Source organism: Saccopteryx bilineata, chromosome 6 (assembly GCF_036850765.1).
Source record: "Saccopteryx bilineata isolate mSacBil1 chromosome 6, mSacBil1_pri_phased_curated, whole genome shotgun sequence".
Taxonomy (NCBI): Eukaryota; Metazoa; Chordata; class Mammalia; order Chiroptera; family Emballonuridae; genus Saccopteryx; species Saccopteryx bilineata.
The window spans coordinates 187168395-187189818 of NC_089495.1; the positions used below are offsets into that span (position 1 = coordinate 187168395).

The following is a 21424-nucleotide window of genomic DNA, read 5'->3' on the forward strand; positions in this document are numbered from 1 at the left end:
GCCTGCGCGCGGGTCTGCCTTCCTTGGATGTGACTCAATCCGTCGCCTTGGCTGTAAACCAATGAAAAGACAGCGTCTCTCCAGCCCCGGCCAATCAGCTTTGGGAGTAGAGAGTGTAACTCTTATTTAAAATGACTCTGAATCCTAACGGCTCGGATCTCCGTAGGACTCGGCGGCTGCTTAGGGTCGGAGGTCGGAGCCGACAGGTGCTTTGGCCTTGGGGCAGCTCCGTGAGGCCGGAGGGCGAGGGCGGCCGGACTGGGTGGCCTTTGAGTGGCTGGTGGGACGGGGGGCGAGGGAAGCAAAGGGGGTAGTGGGGCCGCGGAGCTGGGGAGGAAAGAGTCGGGGTGAGAAGGCCTCCCTCGACCCCGCGTCCCCCTCTGCCCTTCCCCTGGCCTTCCTCCTCTCTCTGCCCTCCCTTCTCCTGCCCCCCCCCTCCTACTGTCCCCTCTTCCCCGTCTTCCGTCCCCCATCCGCTTTCCAAGCGCCTCCGTGCCGTTTTGGGTACGGAGGCGCCCTCCGCTGATGGGCTGGTGGGGTGGGGGTGGGAGTGCTTTCTAACGAGGTTCTCGTGTTTACTGAGCACCTGGGTGAGAAAACGTACAGAAGGCATTTGCTGTTATGGAGTTGACGTTCTAGTTGGGGTGGGCAGACGACGAACCAGCAAGGTAACTTGCAGTAGTGCCGAGTGTTAAGGAAAGGAAACAGCAATGTGTGCGGTAAACCGGGGCGGGGCTAGAATAGCCAGGAAAGGCCCTTGTCCTGGTTTGGTGGGTGAGTGGGTGAGTAAATGATAACCTCTTCGAAGAGGCCTTCCTGGGCTAGTGCTTTTCAAACCTTAGACTACCCATATCGGAATTCTTGGGGGTCCTTGTTAAACGGATAGACCCACCTAAGGAGTCAGAAGTGCTTGGGCATAGGACTCAGGTGTTTCTTTTTATCAAGCCCTCCAGGGAACTGATGTTATTGAGAACTAGTCATCTGGGGATGGTGCAAATGTAGCTTCTGATTTGTTAGGTCTGGGGTTGGGCCTGGGAGTCTCTATTTCTAACCATCCTTGTGTTACTGCCCTTGACTTTTTTTTTTTTTTTTGGACAGAGAGAAAGAGAGAGAGAGTCAGATAGAGGGACAGATACGGACATACAAGAAGGGAGAGAGATGAGAAGCATCAATTCTTTGTTGAGGCTCCTTAGTTCATTGATTGCTTTCTCATATGTGCCTGGACGAGGGTGGGGTGTTGGGGGCTACAGCAGAGCGAGTGACCCCTTGCTCAAGCCAGCGACCATGGAGTCATGTCTATGATCCCATGCTCAAGCTTGTGACCCCGCGCTCAGGCTGGTGAGCTGGTGACCCTGGGGTCTTGAATCTGGGTCCTCCATGGCCCATTCCAGTGCTCTATCTGCTGCGCCACTGCCAGATCAGGCTACTGCCCTTGACTTTTAATGTCTTTTCCTCCTTAATATTACTTGTTTGAATTAAATTCTCTTTAGCAACATGTTCATTTCATTTCCTCTCCACTCTTCATTATTTGTGCAGCTATTAGTAGGTTCCACAAAGGAAGGAAAAGGCTAAACTCACAGTGTTATTAGATCTAAAAGTTTCTGGTTTAGAATAGCAGGATTCCTGGTTTGAACCACAGGAATCTTGTGAAGGTCACCTGATCCTGTGACTCCTGAACCTGGCTATAGATCAAAATCACCTGAGAAGCATTCTTCCTGGGGTTTTTTCCCGAATTTCTGGATCAGAATCTTAATCCATTCTGCTTATTATTAATCTTCCTGGGAAGGAAAAGTATGTATATTAAATTGGAGCGAATATCTGTAGTTTCTATTGAATACTGTTGAATCTGTGTCCTTTTGCTTATGTAATCAAGAGTGCTGCTTACATTTACTAGGGAAAGTGAAGAAAGCCGTAGAGCCTGTGAAAAATGAACATTTGCACAACACGGGCATACATTTCCAACTCCTTAGTCTATTTCTGCTAACCCACTGTCTGATATAAGGACTCTAGGCTCGTTAGCTGCAGTCCCAGTCTTCAAGGTGGAGCTATTTGCATGTTCATGAAATGGCTATGAAAGCTTGGGGCTTGGGAATGCTTTCTGATTGGATTCCAGAATTCAGAGAGCACAAGGTAAGAAAAACAGCAGAAAGATTTCTGCATGTTCCGGGAGAGACCTTGAACCAAATGCCACTAAGCCATTGCTTTCATGGAGCTTACTATTTTTTTGGAGATACTGAGCAGGTAGCTGGATTCTGAGTCTGGGGAGAGAGACGGTAAACAAGATGTTAAGTAAGGGCTATGAAGAAAAATAAAGGAGAGATGGTTTGAAAGGAGACATCTGAGTGGAGACTGAATGAAATGAAGGAGCAAGCCACACTTCTGTTTGGGGGAAGAGCTTTATAGGTGGAGGGAATGGAAGTGCAGGGGACTCTTGAGGAGAGAAAGGAACCCTGTAAGGCTGGTGTGTAGTAGACGAGAGGAGGCGAGGTGAAAGGGGTCAAGGGCCGCATTCTGAGACTTCATAGGCTGTTGAAAGGGTAGGCGAGAGCTAGCATCCTTGAGGTCCTTAAAGAGGATTTTTTTTTCCAGAGGCCGCAGGTATGGAAGCAGGCCTGTACTCTCGTGGACGTGATCCATTAGAGAGGAGATGGTGGAGGAGAGGGATGAGTCAGTTCAGGAGTGAAGTTTGAGTACCAGGGGAGGAAGGGGATGGGAAGGGAAGCTGTGCAGTGTGCCAGGGGAGAGGTTGATCTTATGGGGAAAATGCCCACACCTGAACTTAAGTTCATGAGGAAACAGTGCTCGCATATCAGCTTTGTTTGGACAAAGAAAAATGTAAAATTCTGTGTGTTGTTGAGGCTATGACCCTGATCTAGCATAACAATACTTTGAAGCAGGTGGGTTTATATAAATTAAGAGTTCTTTTTTTCTTTTCAGGTGTCATGGACAAATCGAAAAAAAATGACATTTCAGGGCCAGTTAAGGTAAGTTGAATAACCTGTAATCTCAGTCACATTTATAGAACCCAAGTGGAAAATGGTCTTCTATCTGGAATTCTTGTCCTTTACTTTGGATATGTAACTTTAGGTGACTTTTCTCAGCATTCAGGAATGTTTTGGTGATTATTTCATTGTATCTTTTTCTACTTTGTCTTATAGTTAGTTAGCTGTTCAAGTCTGTATTCTTCCCTTGTATGCAGGATAATGTACACAGAAGGTGCCTAATGCAGGCTTGTCCTTGTTTGCCAGAAATTCATTTCTTTGCCATAGTTTGTTTTGGTCTCAATTCAGGGAGTAGTAAGTTCAGAGGGATGTCAAGCACATGTTAGTTAATGTTTCCTGGGACCCCGCTTTGAGCCAGCTTCTGGGTCAGATGCAGGGACTGAGAGCTCATGATCTTTCATTTTAAGAAACTTAGAGCCCTGTTGGGGAAGTGTGTGAGCCAATACTGTGCCTTATATGTCAGTAGGATCTGAGTGATTCCAAGGAGGGATGCTCAATTCAGATTGTGATAGGTTGGAATCCAGGAGGACTTCACCAAGGCAAGACCCCTGGCTCTTAGCATTTAATGAAAATTTGTGGAGCAGCTGGGTGAATGAGTCTCTCTTATAAAGAGTCTTTAATGCAGAGGTCCCCAAACTTTTTACACAGGGGGCCAGTTCACTGTCCCTCAGACCGTTAGAGGGCCGCCACATACAGTGCTCCTCTCACTGACCACCAGTGAGAGAGGTGCCCCTTCCGGAAGTGCGGTGGGGGCGGGATAAATGGCCTCAGGGGCTGCAGGGGGGGCTGTAGTTTGGGGAACGCCTGCTTTAATGTAAGTAATCTCCAGGAAATCAGCATAACTATAAATAGCTTGGGTTTCTTGGGGGGTAGGGCTGGTTTTTAGAAGTCTGTATCATCAAATAAATGGATACTAACCCTTTTTTCCTGGCTGAAGGTATAAAATGACCAATAGAAAAAGGTCAACCTGAGTCACTATTTGATTCTCAATTCCTATGATAAACATCATTTTTAAAAATTGCTGTATTTAAAATGTCTGTCAGTGCCTGAATGCCTGCTATGTAGTGGGCGCTGCTAATTTCAGAAGTAATTGACTTTGTACTTGGAAGCCCGTCCTTGTGCCAGTGAGCTGTGATGGCCCTGACATGCCCCTTTCCTGCGCTGATTCCTCACTCGCTAGGCAACTTCCAGTGGCTGGAGGAAGTGTCTGTCCTCCCCATTGCAGTCTTAGACTTAAATTAACTGTGTTTTAAGTTGGTTTTATCCTACTTACAGGCATGTAAATAACATAGTTTGGTAATAACTTCTTAAAGAACCTATGTTTTTCCCTTTTTGCCAAAGCTCTTTTGGCTCAGGTCCATTTTATAAGTAATACTTGGAAAAGAATCAGTAGTAATAAGCTTTTTGTGGGAAATCTGGCAAACACAAAAATTCAGACTGTCTTTTCCATTGTTGAACATTTTGATATACTATTTTTCTTTTTTTAATCATTTGTTTTCATTTTCAGTTGCAGATGACATACATTATTGTATTAGTTGCAAGTGTATACCCCAGGGATTAGACATTATATAACTTACTAAGTGATCATCCCAATAAATCGCACACTCATCTGACACTGTAGTCATTAGAATATTATTGACTTTTTCCTCATGCTATACTTTGCATATCCATGACAGTTCTGTAACAACCAATTCATATTTCCTGACTCCTTTACCCTCCCAAACCCTCACCCATTTCCCCAGCTCCTCTCTCATCTGACAACCGTCAAATGTTCTCTGTTATCTATGAGTGTTTCTTTTTTTTTTTTCTGAAGCTGGAAACAGGGAGAGACAGTCAGACAGACTCCCGCTTGCGCCCGACCGGGATCCACCCGGCACGCCCACCAGGGGCGACGCTCTGCCCACCAGGGGGCGATGCTCTGTCCCTCCTGGGCATCACTCTGCTGTGCGACCAGAGCCACTCTAGCGCCTGGGGCAGAGGCCAAGGAGCCATCCCCAGCGCCCGGGCCATCCTTGCTCCAATGGAGCCTTGGCTGCGGGAGGGGAAGAGAGAGACAGAGAGGAAGGAGGGGGGGATGGAGAAGCAAATGGGCGCCTCTCCTATGTGCCCTGGCTGGGAATCGAACCCGGGTCCCCCGCACACCAGGCCGACGCTCTACCGCTGAGCCAACCGGCCAGGGCCTCTATGAGTGTTTCTTTTTATTTTGTTTTTTAGATTCAACTATTTTTATTGTATTTATTGCCATTTTATTGTTCACATTTTTAATATTTTTTTCATCTTAAAGAAGACCCTTTAACATTTCATGTACTACTGATTTGGTGGTGATGAACTCCTTAGTTCTCTTTATCTGTCCTTTGATTCTATAGCTTTACTGGGTAAAGTAATCTTGGTTGTAGGTCCTTGGTTTTCATCACTTTGAATATTTCTTGACAATCCCTTTTGGCTTGCAAAGTTTCTGTTGAGAAGTCAGCTGACAGGCTTATGGGCATCCCTTGTAGATAATTAACTGCTTTTTTCCTGCAGCTTTTAAGGTTCTGCATTTGTCTTTGCCTGACGGTGGAGATGCAGTCATTAGAGAGTTGACTGGGATGCAGAGGACCCAGCCTCAAAACCTTCAATGTTGCCCGTTTGAGTGTGGGATCATACACAAGATCCTATGATTACAGACTTGAGCCCAAGATCGCTGGCTTGAGCAAAGCAGTCACTGGCCTGGAAACCCTCCCAGTGCACGTATAAGAAGCATTCAGTGAACAAGTAAAGTGATGCAACTACGAATCAGTGCTTCTCATCTTCTTCTCCCTTTCTCCTTATCTTGCTCTCTCTTAAAAAAATGATTCTCTATTTGTCTTTAAACTTTTGCATTTTAATTATGATGTGTCTTAGTGTGGGCCTCTTTGCACTTCTTGGACTTGTAATGTCTTTTTCCTTCACCAAGTTAGGGATATTTCCTATCATTATTTTTTCAAATAGGTTTTCAATTTCTTGTTCTCTTTTTTTCAACTTCTGGCACTCTCATGATGCAAATATTGGTATGCTTGAAGTTGTCCCAGAGGCTCCTTAAGCTATGCTGTTCCAATTAGGTGTTTCTTTGTTTCCTTATATTCCAAATCGCAGAGTTGATTCTTGGCTTTGTCTACTGTTAAGTCCCTGTGAAACAGTCTTCAGTTTTTCTGTTTCATCCTTTTGGCAGCCTCCCTGTGTTTGTTTCTTTGTATTAGGTAGAGCTGCTATGTCTCCCAGGCATGATAGAGGCCTAATGTAGTAGGTGCCCTGTAAGGTCCAGTGGCACAGCCTCACTCCAGCTGGGCACTCCAGGTGTGTTCCCTCCACCCCCATGTAGGCTGTGTATACCCTCCTGCTGTAGTGGGGCCTTGCTTGCTGTTGGCACCTCAGTGAGAGGTGTTTCCCCCCAGGCCACTCCGCTGCAAGGACTGGCAGCGACCACTGACCCCCACCACTGTGGAGGATCAGCTGTGCAGGAGCCCCCCCCCCCAGCAGGACTTACTTCAGCAGGGCTGTGATGCCCACTGAGTCCACCCTTTAAGTGTGTGTCCCTTGTGGACGTGTTTGGTAGTGGTGCTTTGATATGGTCTTAAGCTGCCCACTGGGTGTGCTGGCTCTGGAGACTCCTGGGAGGTGCAGACCAAGGTGAGCCGCCACCTGTGTTCTGTCCAGGGCCTCCCAGCATGAGCTACAAAGCTATCTGCTGATGGCTGCTACCAGGGCTTGGAGGTGCCCTGGTGAAGCCAAGCTGTGAACCATGTCTGGCTGCTGCTAGTGTGGGCCTGGGCCCACTTGGTGAGAGGTGTGGGGCATGCTGAGAGGGATTTTAGGAAAATCAAGCATGAGCCAAGACAGGCCATTTGTATGGAAAAGCCACTGGAAATAGCTTGGGTGGGTCTGGAAGTTGGGTGGGGCAGACACTTTGAGCCAGGTAATGGAATCTCAGATAAGGCAACTGGCCTGACCAGGTCTGTGGGGGGAGGACTCACCAGAAGAACAATGACCTCTGCCAGCACTTCTGTCTGGAAAAAGTGCCCCCAACTCTGTCGTCTTGAGGCCGGACAATTCAGTTTCTCCCTATATGTCTCTGGTGCCTTCTAAGCTGCTCCCGCAGCGCTGGAGCTCAGAGGGACTTAGTCTGAGTAAGTCTATGTGCAGGCCATACAAGAGGAGCTGCCTGGGGCTCTAGCTGCCCTCTGTCTCCCTCAGCCCTAGTGCCCACTGGGTTTCACAGCCAGAAGTTACGGGAACTTGTCTTCCCAGCCCTGGAACCTTGGGCCCGGCGACCTGGTGTGTAGGACCCATACTCCTCAGGGAGAACTTTCACAGCCAACATATCCCTCCCGATTTTAAACTGCTCCACAATTTTAAACTGCCGCACGTGGGTGTGGGACCAGTCAGTTCCAAGTCCTTGCCGACCCTACCTGTCTTTTTTTTTTTTTTCATTTTTCTGAAGCTGGAAACAGGGAGAGACAGTCAGACAGACTCCCGCATGCGCCCGACCGGGATCCACCCGGCACACCCACCAGGGGCGGTGCTCTGCCCCCCAGGGGGCGATGCTCTGCCCATCCTGGGCGTCGCCATATTGCGACCAGAGCCACTCTAGCGCCTGAGGCAGAGGCCACAGAGCCATGCCCAGCGCCCGGGCCATCTTTGCTCCAGTGGAGCCTTGGCTGCGGGAGGGGAAGAGAGAGACAGAGAGGAAAGCGCGGCGGAGGGGTGGAGAAGCAAATGGGCGCTTCTCCTATGTGCCCTGGCTGGGAATCGAACCCGGGTCCTCCGCACGCTAGGCCGACGCTCTACCGCTGAGCCAACCGGCCAGGGCCCCTACCTGTCTTGATGTAGCTTCTTTAATTCCCTAGTTGTAGGACTTCCATTCAGTATGATTTCAGGCAGTTCGAATGATGGCTGCTCTGTAGTTGTAATTTTGATGTGGTTGTGGGAGGGGGTGAGCACCTTGTTCACTTACCCTGCCATCTTAACTGGAAGTTTATTTTTTTCTAAACATGTATTGTCAAAGAAATTTCAGTGCAATTGGGATTTTGTTATAAAGTTTTTGTACTGCTGGGTTTTGCTAAATGATAATTCTCGTCATTGAATTCTTAGAACGTGTTTGTCTCCCTCTTTCAATGGAAGTTGAGTTGGTGACCATTGTCTATGGGAGCATGGTTTTCAGGGGGGGCATCGGGGAGGGTTAGGAGGTATCACTGAGGTGTCCCTTTCAGCCATGCCCCCACAGTACCCTTCAGAAGCGCTGATTAAAGTAGCTTTCCCTCCCTCTACTTCAGTGGCGTCATTACTTTGTTATTCTGGAAAACAGACTCAGACTATTCAGCTTTCGTTTGTGAAGACCTTGAAGCTTTTCTCTTCCCTCCTAATCTAGACTACAGTTCCAGCTGGTGATGGTCCAAAACGTGTTCCGGTGACACAGCAGTTTCCTTCCCAGCATCCACTGACTGCAAATAGTGGCCAGGCTCAGCGGGTCTTGTTTTCTTCTAATTCCTCCCAGCGAGTTCCTTCACAAGCACAAAAGCTGGTCTCCAGCCACAAACCAGTTCAGCATCTGAAGCAGAAGCAATTGCAGGCAACCAGTGGCCCTCGCCCTCTCTCCAGGCCACTGAATCCCACGCAAAACAGTGAGCAGCCTCAGCCACCAGCTCCTGGTAAGTCAGCTTTTTGATCTCATTGGACAGTCATGCTTTCTAGTTTGCTTTAAAAGACAAAAGTATAGACCAGGGTTCCCCAAACTACGGCCCGCGGGCCACATGCGGCCCCCTGAGGCCATTTATCCGGCCCCCCGCTGCACTTCCAGAAGGGGCACCTCTTTCATTGGTGGTCAATGAAAGGAGCACATTGACCATCTCATTAACCAAAAGCAGGCTCATAGTTCCCATTGAAATACTGGTCAGTTTCTTGATTTAAATTTACTTGTTTTTTATTTTAAATATTGTATTTGTTCCCGTTTTGTTTTTTTACTTTAAAATAAGATATGTGCAGTGTGCATAGGGATTTGTTCATAGTTTTTTTTATAGTCCGGCCCTCCAACGTTCTGAGGGACAGTGAACTGGCCCCTTGTGTAAAAAGTTTGGGGACCCCTGGTATAGACTGTTTCACATTGTTTGGAGCCCTAGCTTTTATATCATTTCCATTGAGACTGGGGAGAAAATTCGATGCAGGTTAAAGTAACAGTATTTCCTGTGAGCCAGGCCTGTATGAAGAAGACCAGAAGCCTGCCCTCATGGTACATTTGAGGAACTGAAGAATTTCAGGGTTCTATGGCATGAAGGGAAATTGGGGCCAGTGGGTGGGCTGAGGCAGCTGGGCCCAGACCACCGTGCTGAGGAGTGGGGTTGAGGAGTAGGGCTTCGTCCCGTGCATGGGAAGTTGCCAGAGGGTTTGTGAGCAGAGGGAGGGCTGATGTGCCTTGTAGAGAGCTGACTCTGGACTCTGGGTGTGTGGATGGAATTGGAGTAGTGATGCTGGACCCAGGGGTGCCAGATAGCAGGGAGGAATGGAATGGATTAAGGGGGTGGAATGGAGAGTAAGAGTCACTAGTTACCATCTGTCGAGTGCCCACATACAGGAGGCTCTGGGATGAGCCTTTCTTCACCTACCTTGTCTCTTTCAGTCCTTGTAACTACTCTGTGAAGGTAGTCACAGTCATTGACTCAGTTTGACAGAGGAGGAAGCTGAGACTCGGGAGCATTAACTTATCCAAAAATAGCCTGGATGGGGGTGGGGGGTGCAGGCTGGTTAGAACTGGGCAGTAAACCGGACCTGGGGGTAGTGGTTGTATTGATGGCATTAACTGAGATCGGGAACCATGGAAAGAGCCAGGTGGTCCTACATTCAGATACCTGAGCACACTGTGCTGTGCTGCTGTAAGAGTCTCTGGCTGATAAAAGTTTTACGGTACATTTGACTAAATCAGTGGCTTCTATTTCTGTATTTTCCCGATAGCAGATACAGTAGAAGGAAGGTGATAGGCTTAGGTTTATTGCACATTGGAGCCTGTGGACAGTTGGCGGGCCCACCTCGTGTGGAAGAGGTGACAAGGTGGGAGCTTGTCATGGACGAGAAGACATAGTCTGCCTTAGAAGCACTTCATTTGTGAACTGAGGCTTTGGGGAGAATCTGCAGTCTGGAGTCTTTGAGTTATTGAACTATACATATCTGCTCATCGTGACTAGAAGTCTGTTGGCTTCATAGCGGGGCAGTTAGGTTAGGTTGTGGTCGTCCTTTTGTCTTTAAAGAAAATTAAAAATGGCCTCGATCTATAATTCTGGACATACCATTAATATTTTGGTGACCGTTGTTTGATTCATTTCTATTCACGGGTTTTTAACTTAGTCTGTATAGTTATTCTAAAAATCTATAGTTATTCTAAAAATAGGTCTTTAAATTATTCTGTGTAGGAAATGATTCTGAAAAGGAACTGGAATCAAAAAAGAAAAATGAAGAATCAAAAAAGTAAGCTTTCTCTTACTTATGAAATTCTGTGCTATCATTCTAATTGAATACACCATTTAATTGCAAATTTAATCTTGGAAACTCTTTAAAAAATAAAGAGGTCTTTATATTTTCATTTTGAAAATATATTCCCAAATATTTAACCTTTATAAAAAAGAGAAAAGGCATTTTAATGATGGATGTTTACTTAGAAATTTACATTTGTTTTTTGTTTTTCCACATTAGAAAAAGCTGTGTGAATCTGATACAGAAATATGTAAAATAAGTTTGTTTTTACCCTCAGAAGTAGCCACTACATATGGTTTATGTATGTTTCTGGTTTCCTATTTGTATATAGAGGTGCAAGTTTGTTTTAAAAATGAGGTCATGTTGCAGAAGTGTATATACATGTATGATTGAGTATAATTAATAGAATTACTATATTCTTTATAATAAAGCTTGGCTATATCTTCCCCAGATATTTTCTAAAAGTCTGTTGTCAATCTCTGAACTGTCTAGACTCTGGACTGTGCTAGGAAGAGCCACAAATGAACCAACACTCTTTTGTTTTAGCTGCTTTGCAGAGTTTTCTGAGAATCTAATGGTTCTTCCCCCAGCTGCCCTGTGGCTGCATCCCGCTTGCTTACGAGAGTAGTTCTCCAGCCCCGAGAGTGTCAGAGTGTCAGCATCTCTGGGGTTTGAGAAGAGAAGGCTATGGTTGTTTGCAACAGCCCACGGCTGGTTCTAAGGCATCCTTCTTTCTATTGACTTACCTAACCCTTTTTATGGTCTGCAGTGTTAATAGGTCTGTATGCCTCAGGAGCTCCATTGTGTGTTTCAGCACTGAAGCCCAGGTTATTGTCACTGACTCACAGTCCTTGGCAGGCAGGTGTGGGAGTGGGGGGCGGGTTAATGTCTGTGGCAACTCATTTATTGTGGTGTTGGCTTCTGACAGAGGGTACATTCTGAATACAATCAATATAAAATTATAGGGTGTGTTTACCACTCATTAATTGTTAGAAAATATTTGTTTTCTTCATATTTTAAAATGATTCAATTTTTTCTTAGAAGGCAGTGGGTTTTGGAAGATTTTGAAATTGGTCGTCCTCTGGGTAAAGGAAAGTTTGGAAATGTTTACTTGGCGAGAGAAAAACAGAGCAAGTTTATCCTGGCCCTGAAAGTCTTGTTTAAAGCTCAGGTGGAGAAAGCAGGAGTTGAGCATCAGTTGAGAAGAGAAGTGGAAATACAGTCCCACCTTAGGTAAGTTTGCAGGTGGTCTTGGAAAGAGCGAGGTACAGAAGTTAACAGTTACTAAGATGCATGACCGCAAACTTCTTTCTAGAGGGCCTGCTTCATAGCCCTGCAGAGAGGGGTGACATTTTTCAGTTTTCAGAGACTTTTCTAGACTTATGTGCTGTAGTCCTTAAGAACATCTTGAAGGTGTATGTTTTTTTTTTTTAATTTTATTTATTTACTTATTTTATTTTTTTACAGGGACAGAGAGAGTCAGAGAGAGGGATAGAGAGGGATAGACAGGTATAGACAGACAGGAATGGAGAGAGATGAGAAGCATCAATCATCAGTTTTTTGTTGCGACACCTTAGTTGTTCATTGATTGCTTTCTCGTATGTGCCTTGACTGTGGGCCTTCAGCAGACTGAGTAACTTATTGCTAGAGCCAGCGACCTTGGGCTCAAGCTGGTGAGTACTTTACTCAAACCAGATGAGCCCGCGCTTGAACTGGTGACCCGGGGTCTCGAACCTGGGTCCTCCACATCCCAGTCTGACACTCTATCCACTGCGCCACCACCTGGTTAGGCTTGAAGGTGTATGTTAATGGGGTGGTTTACATGAACACAATTTTTTTGTTTGGTGGATACTAACGGGAATGACACCTCTTACTCTGAGTTACAAGCAAGATGTTGCAGGTAGCCTGCAGGTTGACTTTAACTGGTGGGTCTTTTTTTTTTTCTTTCTTTCAGTGTTTTTTTTTTTTTTAATTTTTTTATTTATTCATTTTAGAGAGGAGAGGGAGAGACAGAGAGAGAGAGAGAGAGAGAGAGAGAGAGAAGAGAGACAGAGAGAGAGAAGGGGAGGGAGGAGCAGGAAGCATCAACTCCCATATATGCCTTGACCAGGCAAGCCCAGGGTTTCGAACTGGCGACCTCAGCATTTCCAGGCCGACGCTTTATCCACTGCGCCACCACAGGTCAGGCCATCTTTCAGTGTTTTTTAAAACTTTGATCAGTTGCTGATACTTAAAAATCTGCCTCATTCCTATATCCTTGCTTGAGAACAACCGGCTGGAGTAGATGAGGGCTGATGGCTTAGATAGGCTGTGCTCGCAGCTGCCCGGAGTCCTCAGCAGCACGGAGACTGCATTTAAGTTCTGTCTTCCAGCACTCGGTATCAAGCTGCTGTGGGAATGCCACATTTCTTCTTTTAATTTGCAAGAAATTAATATTTCGCTGAGTTTTTTCCCTCAAGAGTAAACGTGGCCTGCCTGACGAGGCAGTGACGCAGTGGATAGAGCGTTGGACTGGGATGCGGAGGACCCAGGTTCGAGACCCCAAGGTCACCAGCTTGAGTGCAGGCTCATCTGGTTTGAGCAAAGCTCACCAGCTTGGACCCAAGGTCGCTGGCTCGAGCAAGGGGTTACTCGGTCTGCTGAAGGCTCACGGTCAAGGCACGTATGAGAAAGCAATGAACAACTAAGGTGTCTCAACGAAAAACTGATGATTGATGCTTCTCATCTCTCTCCATTCCTGTCTGTCCCTCTCTCTTAATCTCTCTGTCTCTGTTAAAAAAAAAAGAGTAAAGGTGGCCTGAGGAAGGAAATAATAGTCTTAGATAAGCCTGAGGTCCATGAATAACTTGAAATGTGTGTAAACTGATATGTGGATATAGCTATTTTTCTAAGTGTTTCAGATTCTCAAGTTGTCGGGGTCGGGAGTTTTCACCATGGTTTCACATGAAGGGTTTGTTTGGTACTCAGCGCCTATTCTTGGATCTGCTTTAGAGCATTCATCCTTTGTTGTAGGCATCCAAATATTCTCAGACTGTATGGTTATTTCCACGATGCCACCAGAGTGTACCTCATTCTGGAGTATGCGCCTCTTGGAGCTGTCTACAGAGAGCTTCAGAAACTGTCCAGGTTTGATGAGCAGAGAACTGCGACCGTAAGTGTTCATTTACTGTCCAGAACAATTCCTTCTCTGTGCCCGTCCTACGCAGCGCTGTGCCTTTCGCTTTCACTCTAGGAGGGTGGGTTTTTCTTTATGCAGTGACAGCTTAATAGGATCGAATATTTGAAGTGGGAAAATCAATCACTATACTGTATACACAGATAAAATCAGGGACCAGGTCGTTTGTGGCTGGTTTGTTTTCTAAGCTGTTTTTCTGTAGAAATGTATATGAATTCCCCTCCTAGCCCTTTTTTAACTGATCAATTTTAGAATAGTTTTAGGCTTACAGAATAATTGTGAAGATAGTACAGACCTGTTTTCTCCTATTAATAGTACACACTTAATTTTTCTAATATTTTACATTAGTATGGTACAGAATCCTAAGGAAGAAATTTTGATACATAACTGTTAACTGAAGTGCATACTTTATTCAGATTCCCTTAGTCTTTCTTACGCTTAGACTGGGGTCAGTGGGTTTTGAGAGGAAGATTGCAGAGGTGAAGTGCATTCTTGTCTCAGATCAAGGGTTTGCACTGACTTATCTCTGGGTGCTGGCTTTGATTACCTGGCGGAGGTCGTGTTTGTCACCTTTCTCCCTTCTTACACTGTACTCCTTCAAAGGAAGTTACTATGCAGAGCCACACTTAAGGATTGGGGCTGTGTACCACCTCCTATTGGGTAGAGTATCTACATAAATTATTTCAAATTTTCCTTACATATTTATCAGTTGTTTATTAATATGGACTCATCAATGTTTTATACTTTGAGTAACAGTCCAGTACTACTTTATTTTGTTGATCAATTCCTTCTTTGTCCACTGGGAGTTCTTTCACATGGTTTCTGTGGTTTTGGGCATCCCCCATCCTTATGGGTGTGTGGTGGTGGTTTTATTTTAAGTTTTCTGACATTGCAAGATGCTTCTGCTGCATCTTGTATATTTGCTACCCCAGTCCTAGACTCACCATGTCTCCAAGGAGCCCTGGTTCTTTTTATTGAAAATTGTTATTAGAAACCAAGATCTGGGTGGAAGAAGTGCTCATTGCTACTGGAGTGCCATTAGGCTCTCAGCTGAGAGATCAAGGAAACGTGTGTATACTCGGTGTGTACATGCGTGTATTTGTCAGTATTTCTGCATTCATCTGTACCTATTAAGCAAAGCATAAGTTCGTTACTGTGGGGATCATTCTGCCCTTGCTTTTCTGTAACCTCCCATTCCAACATGGGGAGACGTGGATTCCAGTCTTTCATCCATTCATTTCATTATTCAGTGCCTGTGTTCATGTGTAGTGGTTTCAGAACTGTTAACCAGTTACCCCTCTGGGAACAACTAGTATATGCATTTTAGATTCATCTGTGTCTTTTCAGGCTTCATATAGCTCATTTCTTTGTATTGGTGAATAATATTTCATTATAGAGTGTACCTCAGTTTAGCCCTTCACCTATTGAAAGGAATTTTGCTTGCTTCTAGCTTTTGGTGATTATGATGATGCTGACAACATTTGCATGTGGGTTTTTGTGGGACATAAGTTTTTCGAATACGTTGGGTAAATAACTAGGGGTGCAATTCTTGGCTTGTGTGGTGAGAGCACATTTAGCCTTCCAAAGTGGCTTTACCATCTTTTTGTTCCAACTGATAAACGAGAGTCCCTGTTGCTCCTCAGCCTCTCCAGCAATTGATACTGTCAGCGTCTTTGGATTTTAGTCGTTCTAATAGGTGTATAATGGTATTTTGTTTGAATTTGCAATTCTCTAATGACATATGATAGTGAAGGTTATTTCATATGCTTATTTGACATCTCTAACATCTTTGAGTTGTCTTATCAGATTTTTTGTTCATTTTTAAGTTGTTTTTTGGTCATTTTAATTGTTGAGATTTAAGTGTTCCTTATATATTTTGGATAGAAGGCCTTTAGCACATGTGTGTTTTACAAACGTTTTTTTCCCCAGTCTGTGGCTTGTCTTCATTTTCTTACTTGTATCTTTCACAAAACAGAAGTTTTTAATCTTAAAGTCCAACATACCAGGTTCTGTTTGGGGTAGTAGTTTTTCCCCCATGGATTGTGCTTTCATTTGAATGAAATTACTTTGAAGAAGTTGAAGTCTTAATTTGGGCTGCTTTTAATTGAACAGCAGGTGAGGGGCCTATTGAATGGTGGTTTCTTTGATTTGTTCTATTTCTCAGTGGAGAACTCTGGGCACTCTGCACTTTCATTTTGTTTGGGGCATTGATTTAAGTGGCATTAAATTCAGATGGTTTTACTTTTACTAGCTGACTCTGGTCTTGTCTCTGTAATGAGGACATACTATTTTAAACCTAATTTTAAATGATTGCTCTTTGGATAAATAAAAACAGATTTGTTTTATTTGCTCTTAAAATATTAGCTAATCAAATTAGTTTGTTACTTAATTGGCAATTAATACTTACACAGTTTTCTTCAGTCCAGATGGAGTTCACTTTGGTGTGAGCAGATAGCTATTTGAAATAAAAGACTGGTTCTTCCTAAGATTCTGTGTGGTAGTTAGGATGAAAACACACACACACACACACACACACACACACACACACCATCACCCACCACCCCACCCCCTGTTTTCCTTTTCTGATGAATTCAAATAAAAGTAATGATAGAGCAATATCAGGGAGTTTTGTAGGGCTCCACAGCGTGGGAGGGTGGACGGTGCTAGAGAGTGTGGTTTGCTAATACTTCATGTCTTGAACTGAGTGGGGAAGCTCATTGCCCTCTGAATTCTCATGTTGAAGAAGAGCTTCTTGTTTCTACTCTCAGTTTATTATGGTCTAAATTCTAATTTATATATATTAGAGCAAAGTCTGGACTTCCTAGATCTTTCTTGAGTGGAGATATAAACAAAAGTAATGAAAGGACTGACTTGCTTGTGTGCTTTTAAGCTAATGAATTGGTTTGTCCCAAATTTAACGTGCCAGCACACCTGCTTCTAGTTTGTGTATTGTTCAGGATTACTCCCCCCCCCCCCCCATAGTCAGAGTGTAAATGTTTAGCTTCAGATAGATCCTTTTGTTGTAAATTGATCTTCGTTTTAAAATGGGAATTGACTGTACTTGAGAGATTTTTGTGTGTGAGTATGTGTGTTCAAAAAGTTAAAAATGACTCCCTAATTTGTACTGGTTGTTCAGTGTTGCCCTAATTGGGCCACAAATTGTAAGGTGGGGATATAGCTATAGCCCATCAGTGTCATTTCTGTCTCTCCATATCACAGCCTCTGTATTAGCAAATAAACAATTTCTTACCAAATAACTTATACTTCATGCTGACCCCTAATTTGGTTCAATTGTTATTTTTTTCTTTTCTTTTTTTTGAGTCATCAATTGCTTCTAGCTTTCACTTTGAAACCTACATAATGCTAAATATTTATGTGTACATTGAGTTTTCTTTCAGAAGAGATGTCCAGAATTAACTTTTTATATGAAATCTAAGACAACTTTTTACACTTTTTTAAAAATAGTATATCACTGAATTGGCAGATGCCCTGTCCTACTGCCATTCAAAGAGAGTTATTCATAGAGACATTAAGCCAGAGAATCTGCTCCTTGGATCAGCTGGAGAGCTTAAGATCGCAGACTTTGGGTGGTCCGTCCATGCCCCATCCTCCAGGTATGTAACTTTAGAGCTGGAACTGGTTGGGTTTAGTAAATGCCCAGTGGCTGACTAATCATGAATTTAAGTAGTAAAATACCTAAGCATACGTGCTGTGCTGAATTGGGCTGGGTAACTGACACAACACTCTGGAGTAATTAATACCCCCCCCCCATAATAAAATAGTGTCCTCATGGACATTTTTATTCTGCAGCCACTTGGGCTCTGTATTGTGTCCTAGGCCTGAGGATAAAGATGCTTAATGTCCTTAGGGGCTAATAAAGGGGACAGATAGGTAAGCAGCTATGACAAGCTTATGACAGAGGAGAGGTCGGATGTGTAGAGGGCTGGAAGACCTTATACCCAATGGTGGCTGGAGGCAAGTTCCAGTGGCGGCACCAGGAAGGCCTGGAGCGGAGGGCGCAGCCCTGTGGGAACTTCCACAACCAAATTGGTTTGGGTGGAACTTTCAGGTGGTGGCTCAGGATTCTCTTTGGTCTGCTGTTGTCAACATAATAGTCCTTTCTTATCCCCTCTTAAAGCCAAAGCAGAGAGATTGACCTAAGAAAACAATTTAAATCTTCTGTGAACTTTGCAAACAAGAGCTACATATTCTTTTGTTTTAAATTTAATTTGGGTTTAAATAAGCTTTTGAAACCACATGTGAAGTAGAGCATTTAAAAACTTACATTTACTGATAGGAGTTTGTCTACTTTGTGGTAGAACTTAAAAAAGTATAGCCAGGTTACTTTGAAAGATAAAGCTAGTTCTTTAAATTTTAAAAATAAAGCTAGTTAATAAAAATTGAATAGCCTGACCAGGCAGTGGCGCAGTGGATAGAGCATCGAACTGGGATGCCGAAGACCCAGGTTCGAGACCCCGAGGTCACCAGCTTGAGCGCGGGTTCATCTGGTTTGAGCAAAACTCACCAGCTTGGACCCAAGGTTGCTAGCTCAAGCAAGGGGTTATTCGGTCTGCTGAAGGCCTGTGGTCAAGGCACATGAGAAAGCAATCAATGAACAACTAAGGTGTTGCAATGAAAAACTGATGATTGATGCTTCTCATCTCTCTCCGTTCCTGTCTGTCTGTCCCTGTCTATCCCTCTCTCTGACTCTCTCTCTGTCCCTGTAAAAAAAAAAAAAAAAAAAAAAAAAATTGTATAGCCCAAAATAGGTGCCGTGGGGTGGGGTGAGCTTTGGGTTTGTTGCTGACCATTTGTAATTGTTTCTCGCAATGCATTGAATCTGCTTTTTAAAAAATCTAGTTGTCTATCACTAGTGGGCGCTGTTGGCACCTGCTGAGGTAAACAATGACAAATTGGCTTTGGGGCATGAAAGGGTGAAAATTGTACTTTAATTCTTCAGTGGTGTCATACATGTTGATGGTCACTTCACTCTGCTTCCCAAACATTAATGACCATAAGAGCTCCCAGGTCATTATGTGCTGTCATTTGAGAAACCCCTGACTCAGTCTGCCTCCTCATCTTAGATTTCTGGGGAGGTAGCTCCTAATCCTCAGACCCCATTTAGTTAAGTGAACACGTGTGTGCTCGTGGGGCTCCAGGCACGACCCAGCGTAAGCTTCGATGGCAAAGAACTGCTATAAAGCAACAAAAACCTACATGGTCTTTGCCTTGGGTTTGCCACCCCCATCGTATTTCCAGCCTTCGTTATAAAAGCTCACTCAGATGCCAGAAACGCCGCAGTGGTGGTGGACTGCTCACCCGACTGCCCGGCGCCTACACTCAACAGTTAACATTCCGCCCTGTGGGCCGTGTCTGCTTTTTTAGTGAGCCTTCAAAAATAAGTTGCAGACATCATGATGCTTTGTCCTTGGAGCACTTCACTGAGTAGCTCCTAAAATTTGGACGTTGTCCTATCTAACCCCAGCCATCTTCACTCGTAAGAAAAGTAATAACCTTGGTAATAGCTAATATTTGGTCCTTGTTCAGATTCCTCCAGTTGTCCAAAACTTTTATAGCTGTTCTTTTAAATCAGAATCTAATCAAAATCCATGTGTTTTATTGTATTTCATTGTCTCTCTGCTCTGCATTTCGACCAATCACCCCGCAATTTACAATGGATTTTTCTGCCTGTGGTGTCACTTAGCTTTGTCCTTCATCTTCTATATTTGCTAAAAACTGAAAATTGGGACTAAGGGTCTGAAGAATATTTTTGGCAAGAATACTTCATAGGCCACTCCCAAATTTTAGTGTCTCGTGTACCAGTGATCCGTCAGACCGGCAGTATGTATCTGTAGCCCCAAATCTAGTGCTTTCACAGTGGCCCAGTTTAGGTTCTTGTCATTAATGTCACTGACTCTTCAGCTTCTTAGCATATCTGTCATGTGAAAAGTAGAGAATGCTAAATTGTACTTACAGAGAACTTTGCTTGGCTGCTTTTATATAGTAGTGATACTTAAAATTTTTTATTTTTACATCACTTATGGAGTTTCTGAAGTTGGACAGACTTGGGTGCAGCTGGGTTGCTAGCCGTGTGATCTTGCACAGCTCCCTCTGTTTCCTAACTGAACGTGGGGCTTTATGACAATGCCTACTTCCTAGCATGGGATCTGCCTGGGAAGAGCTCAGCCAGTGTCAGTGGGGTATTAGTGACTGTCAGCAGCTGTTGGGATCACAGAAACAAGCATGTCAACCTGTGGCCCCCTCGTTCCAGGAGAACCACCCTCTGTGGCACCCTGGACTACCTGCCCCCAGAGATGATCGAAGGCCGGATGCACGATGAGAAAGTGGACCTCTGGAGCCTTGGGGTTCTTTGCTATGAATTTTTAGTTGGGAAGCCTCCATTTGAGACAAGCACATACCAAGAGACCTACCGGAGAATATCGCGGGTAAGACACTGGAAGGGCCCATTGCTCCTGTTAGAGCTCTGTCCTTTTTCCAGCCTTCCCTTTAGGCTACAATCTAAGCCACGTTTGTGACCATCTGACACTTATTGTACTCTAGGTTGAATTCACATTCCCGGACTTTGTAACAGAGGGAGCGAGAGACCTCATTTCAAGACTGTTGAGGCATAACCCCAGCCAAAGACTGACCCTGAAAGAAGTACTTGAACACTCCTGGATTACAGCCAATTCCTCAAAACCAGCAAGTAGTCAGGAAAATAAAGAATCAACTAGCAAGCACAGTTAAGATTCTTGCAGGAGGCGGAGCCCGTGAGCCAGCGCTGCTGTGTCATCAGTCGGAAGCACACCTTATGGCCTGCAGTCTGCAGCACTATGGAAATATATATATATATATGTTATTTGTTACCAGGCGGGCAGTACCTCATCTTCCCATTGAGAAAGTTCCACTGCAGTAAACGTGACGCTCTGAAGTGCAAGTAGCCATGAGAATCGTGCTAACTTCACTGGTTTCATCACCCGGAGGCGAGGTTCCTGTGCAGCCGCCTCACAGCCTGTCGGGACTAAGGCATCCTTGTTTGGTGGAAGGTGAACTCAAGAGTTGATTGTGGGCCGAGTGGCCCCTTTGTCCTGACCCGGCCAGTTCAGCAGCTGTGCAATAACCTTCCAATACCAGTAGTGTGTGTGTAACTTATTGGGTGGCCACACCTGGTAACACTGTCAGAATGAGTATATGATTCTTTTAAATGTTATAATAAAGAGATGTGCAGAGACTGTCCCTTCTGGACTGCCCTGTCATCCGTTACGCCCGTTGTCTAGTCCTCCTTACCCACTTACCTCCTGATGGGCTGTAGACAGGAGCACGTGCTCTGCCTCCATTGCAGGACCACCTGGCACACGGATGAGACACGGCTCAGCCAGTTCTACATGTGAAGGGCTTTTAAAAATTGTTTATGTTTTAAGTATTGTTTTTATAAATACATTAAGACGTATACAAAAAAGGGTTTCCCTTTGAAGTTCTCCTGTAAACCTTGAAATTGCAGTGCATTTCCCAGGGTCCACATTCCAGCTTTGAGCAGTGCTGGGCCGAGCCCGGGACTGGGCGGAGGCCAGGCGGCCACGTAGTGCTGTCCGGCTGAGGGCGGGAGCTGGCCTGGCCTCTGAACACCCTCCCTTCATTCCCTCACCCACCCTGCCTTGGGTGGGGACACAGCTTCGGAGCAGGGCCACTGACCATGGGGGCAGATTGTGATGGGGTAGAGGTTGGGAGAAGTGTCCAGACGAAGTGGCATCTAAGGCTCGAAGGACAA

The 21424-nt window shown here is 44.8% G+C and overlaps 1 protein-coding gene across 2 annotated transcripts; it reads left to right on the top strand.

The window, feature by feature from the left end:
* Window positions 1–73: 73 nt before the first annotated feature.
* AURKA (aurora kinase A) lies at window positions 74–20892 on the top strand. 2 transcript variants are annotated; one of them, XM_066234869.1, is made up of 10 exons: window positions 1671–1791; window positions 1895–2130; window positions 2938–2984; window positions 8389–8668; window positions 10421–10475; window positions 11523–11714; window positions 13494–13632; window positions 17122–17270; window positions 19928–20102; window positions 20218–20892. In XM_066234869.1, exons 3-10 carry the CDS (start codon window positions 2943–2945, stop codon window positions 20401–20403), a joined length of 1218 nt encoding a protein of 405 aa, XP_066090966.1. In that variant the 5' UTR covers window positions 1671–1791; window positions 1895–2130; window positions 2938–2942; the 3' UTR covers window positions 20404–20892. The 2 variants fall into 2 exon arrangements, with proteins under 2 accessions (XP_066090965.1, XP_066090966.1); XM_066234868.1 differs by lacking the exons at window positions 1671–1791; window positions 1895–2130 and adding an exon at window positions 74–206.
* Window positions 20893–21424: the final 532 nt, after the last annotated feature.

Excerpts from the sequence above, each read along its gene's own strand:
- AURKA (XM_066234868.1), top strand. The coding sequence starts at position 2,943 with ATGGACAAATCGAAAAAAAATGACATTTCAGGGCCAGTTAAG. Across the intron at positions 10,476-11,522 it reads AAAAATGAAGAATCAAAAAA|AAGGCAGTGGGTTTTGGAAG; the intron begins GTAAGCTTTCTC and ends ATTTTTTCTTAG. Across the intron at positions 13,633-17,121 it reads ATGAGCAGAGAACTGCGACC|TATATCACTGAATTGGCAGA; the intron begins GTAAGTGTTCAT and ends TTTTAAAAATAG.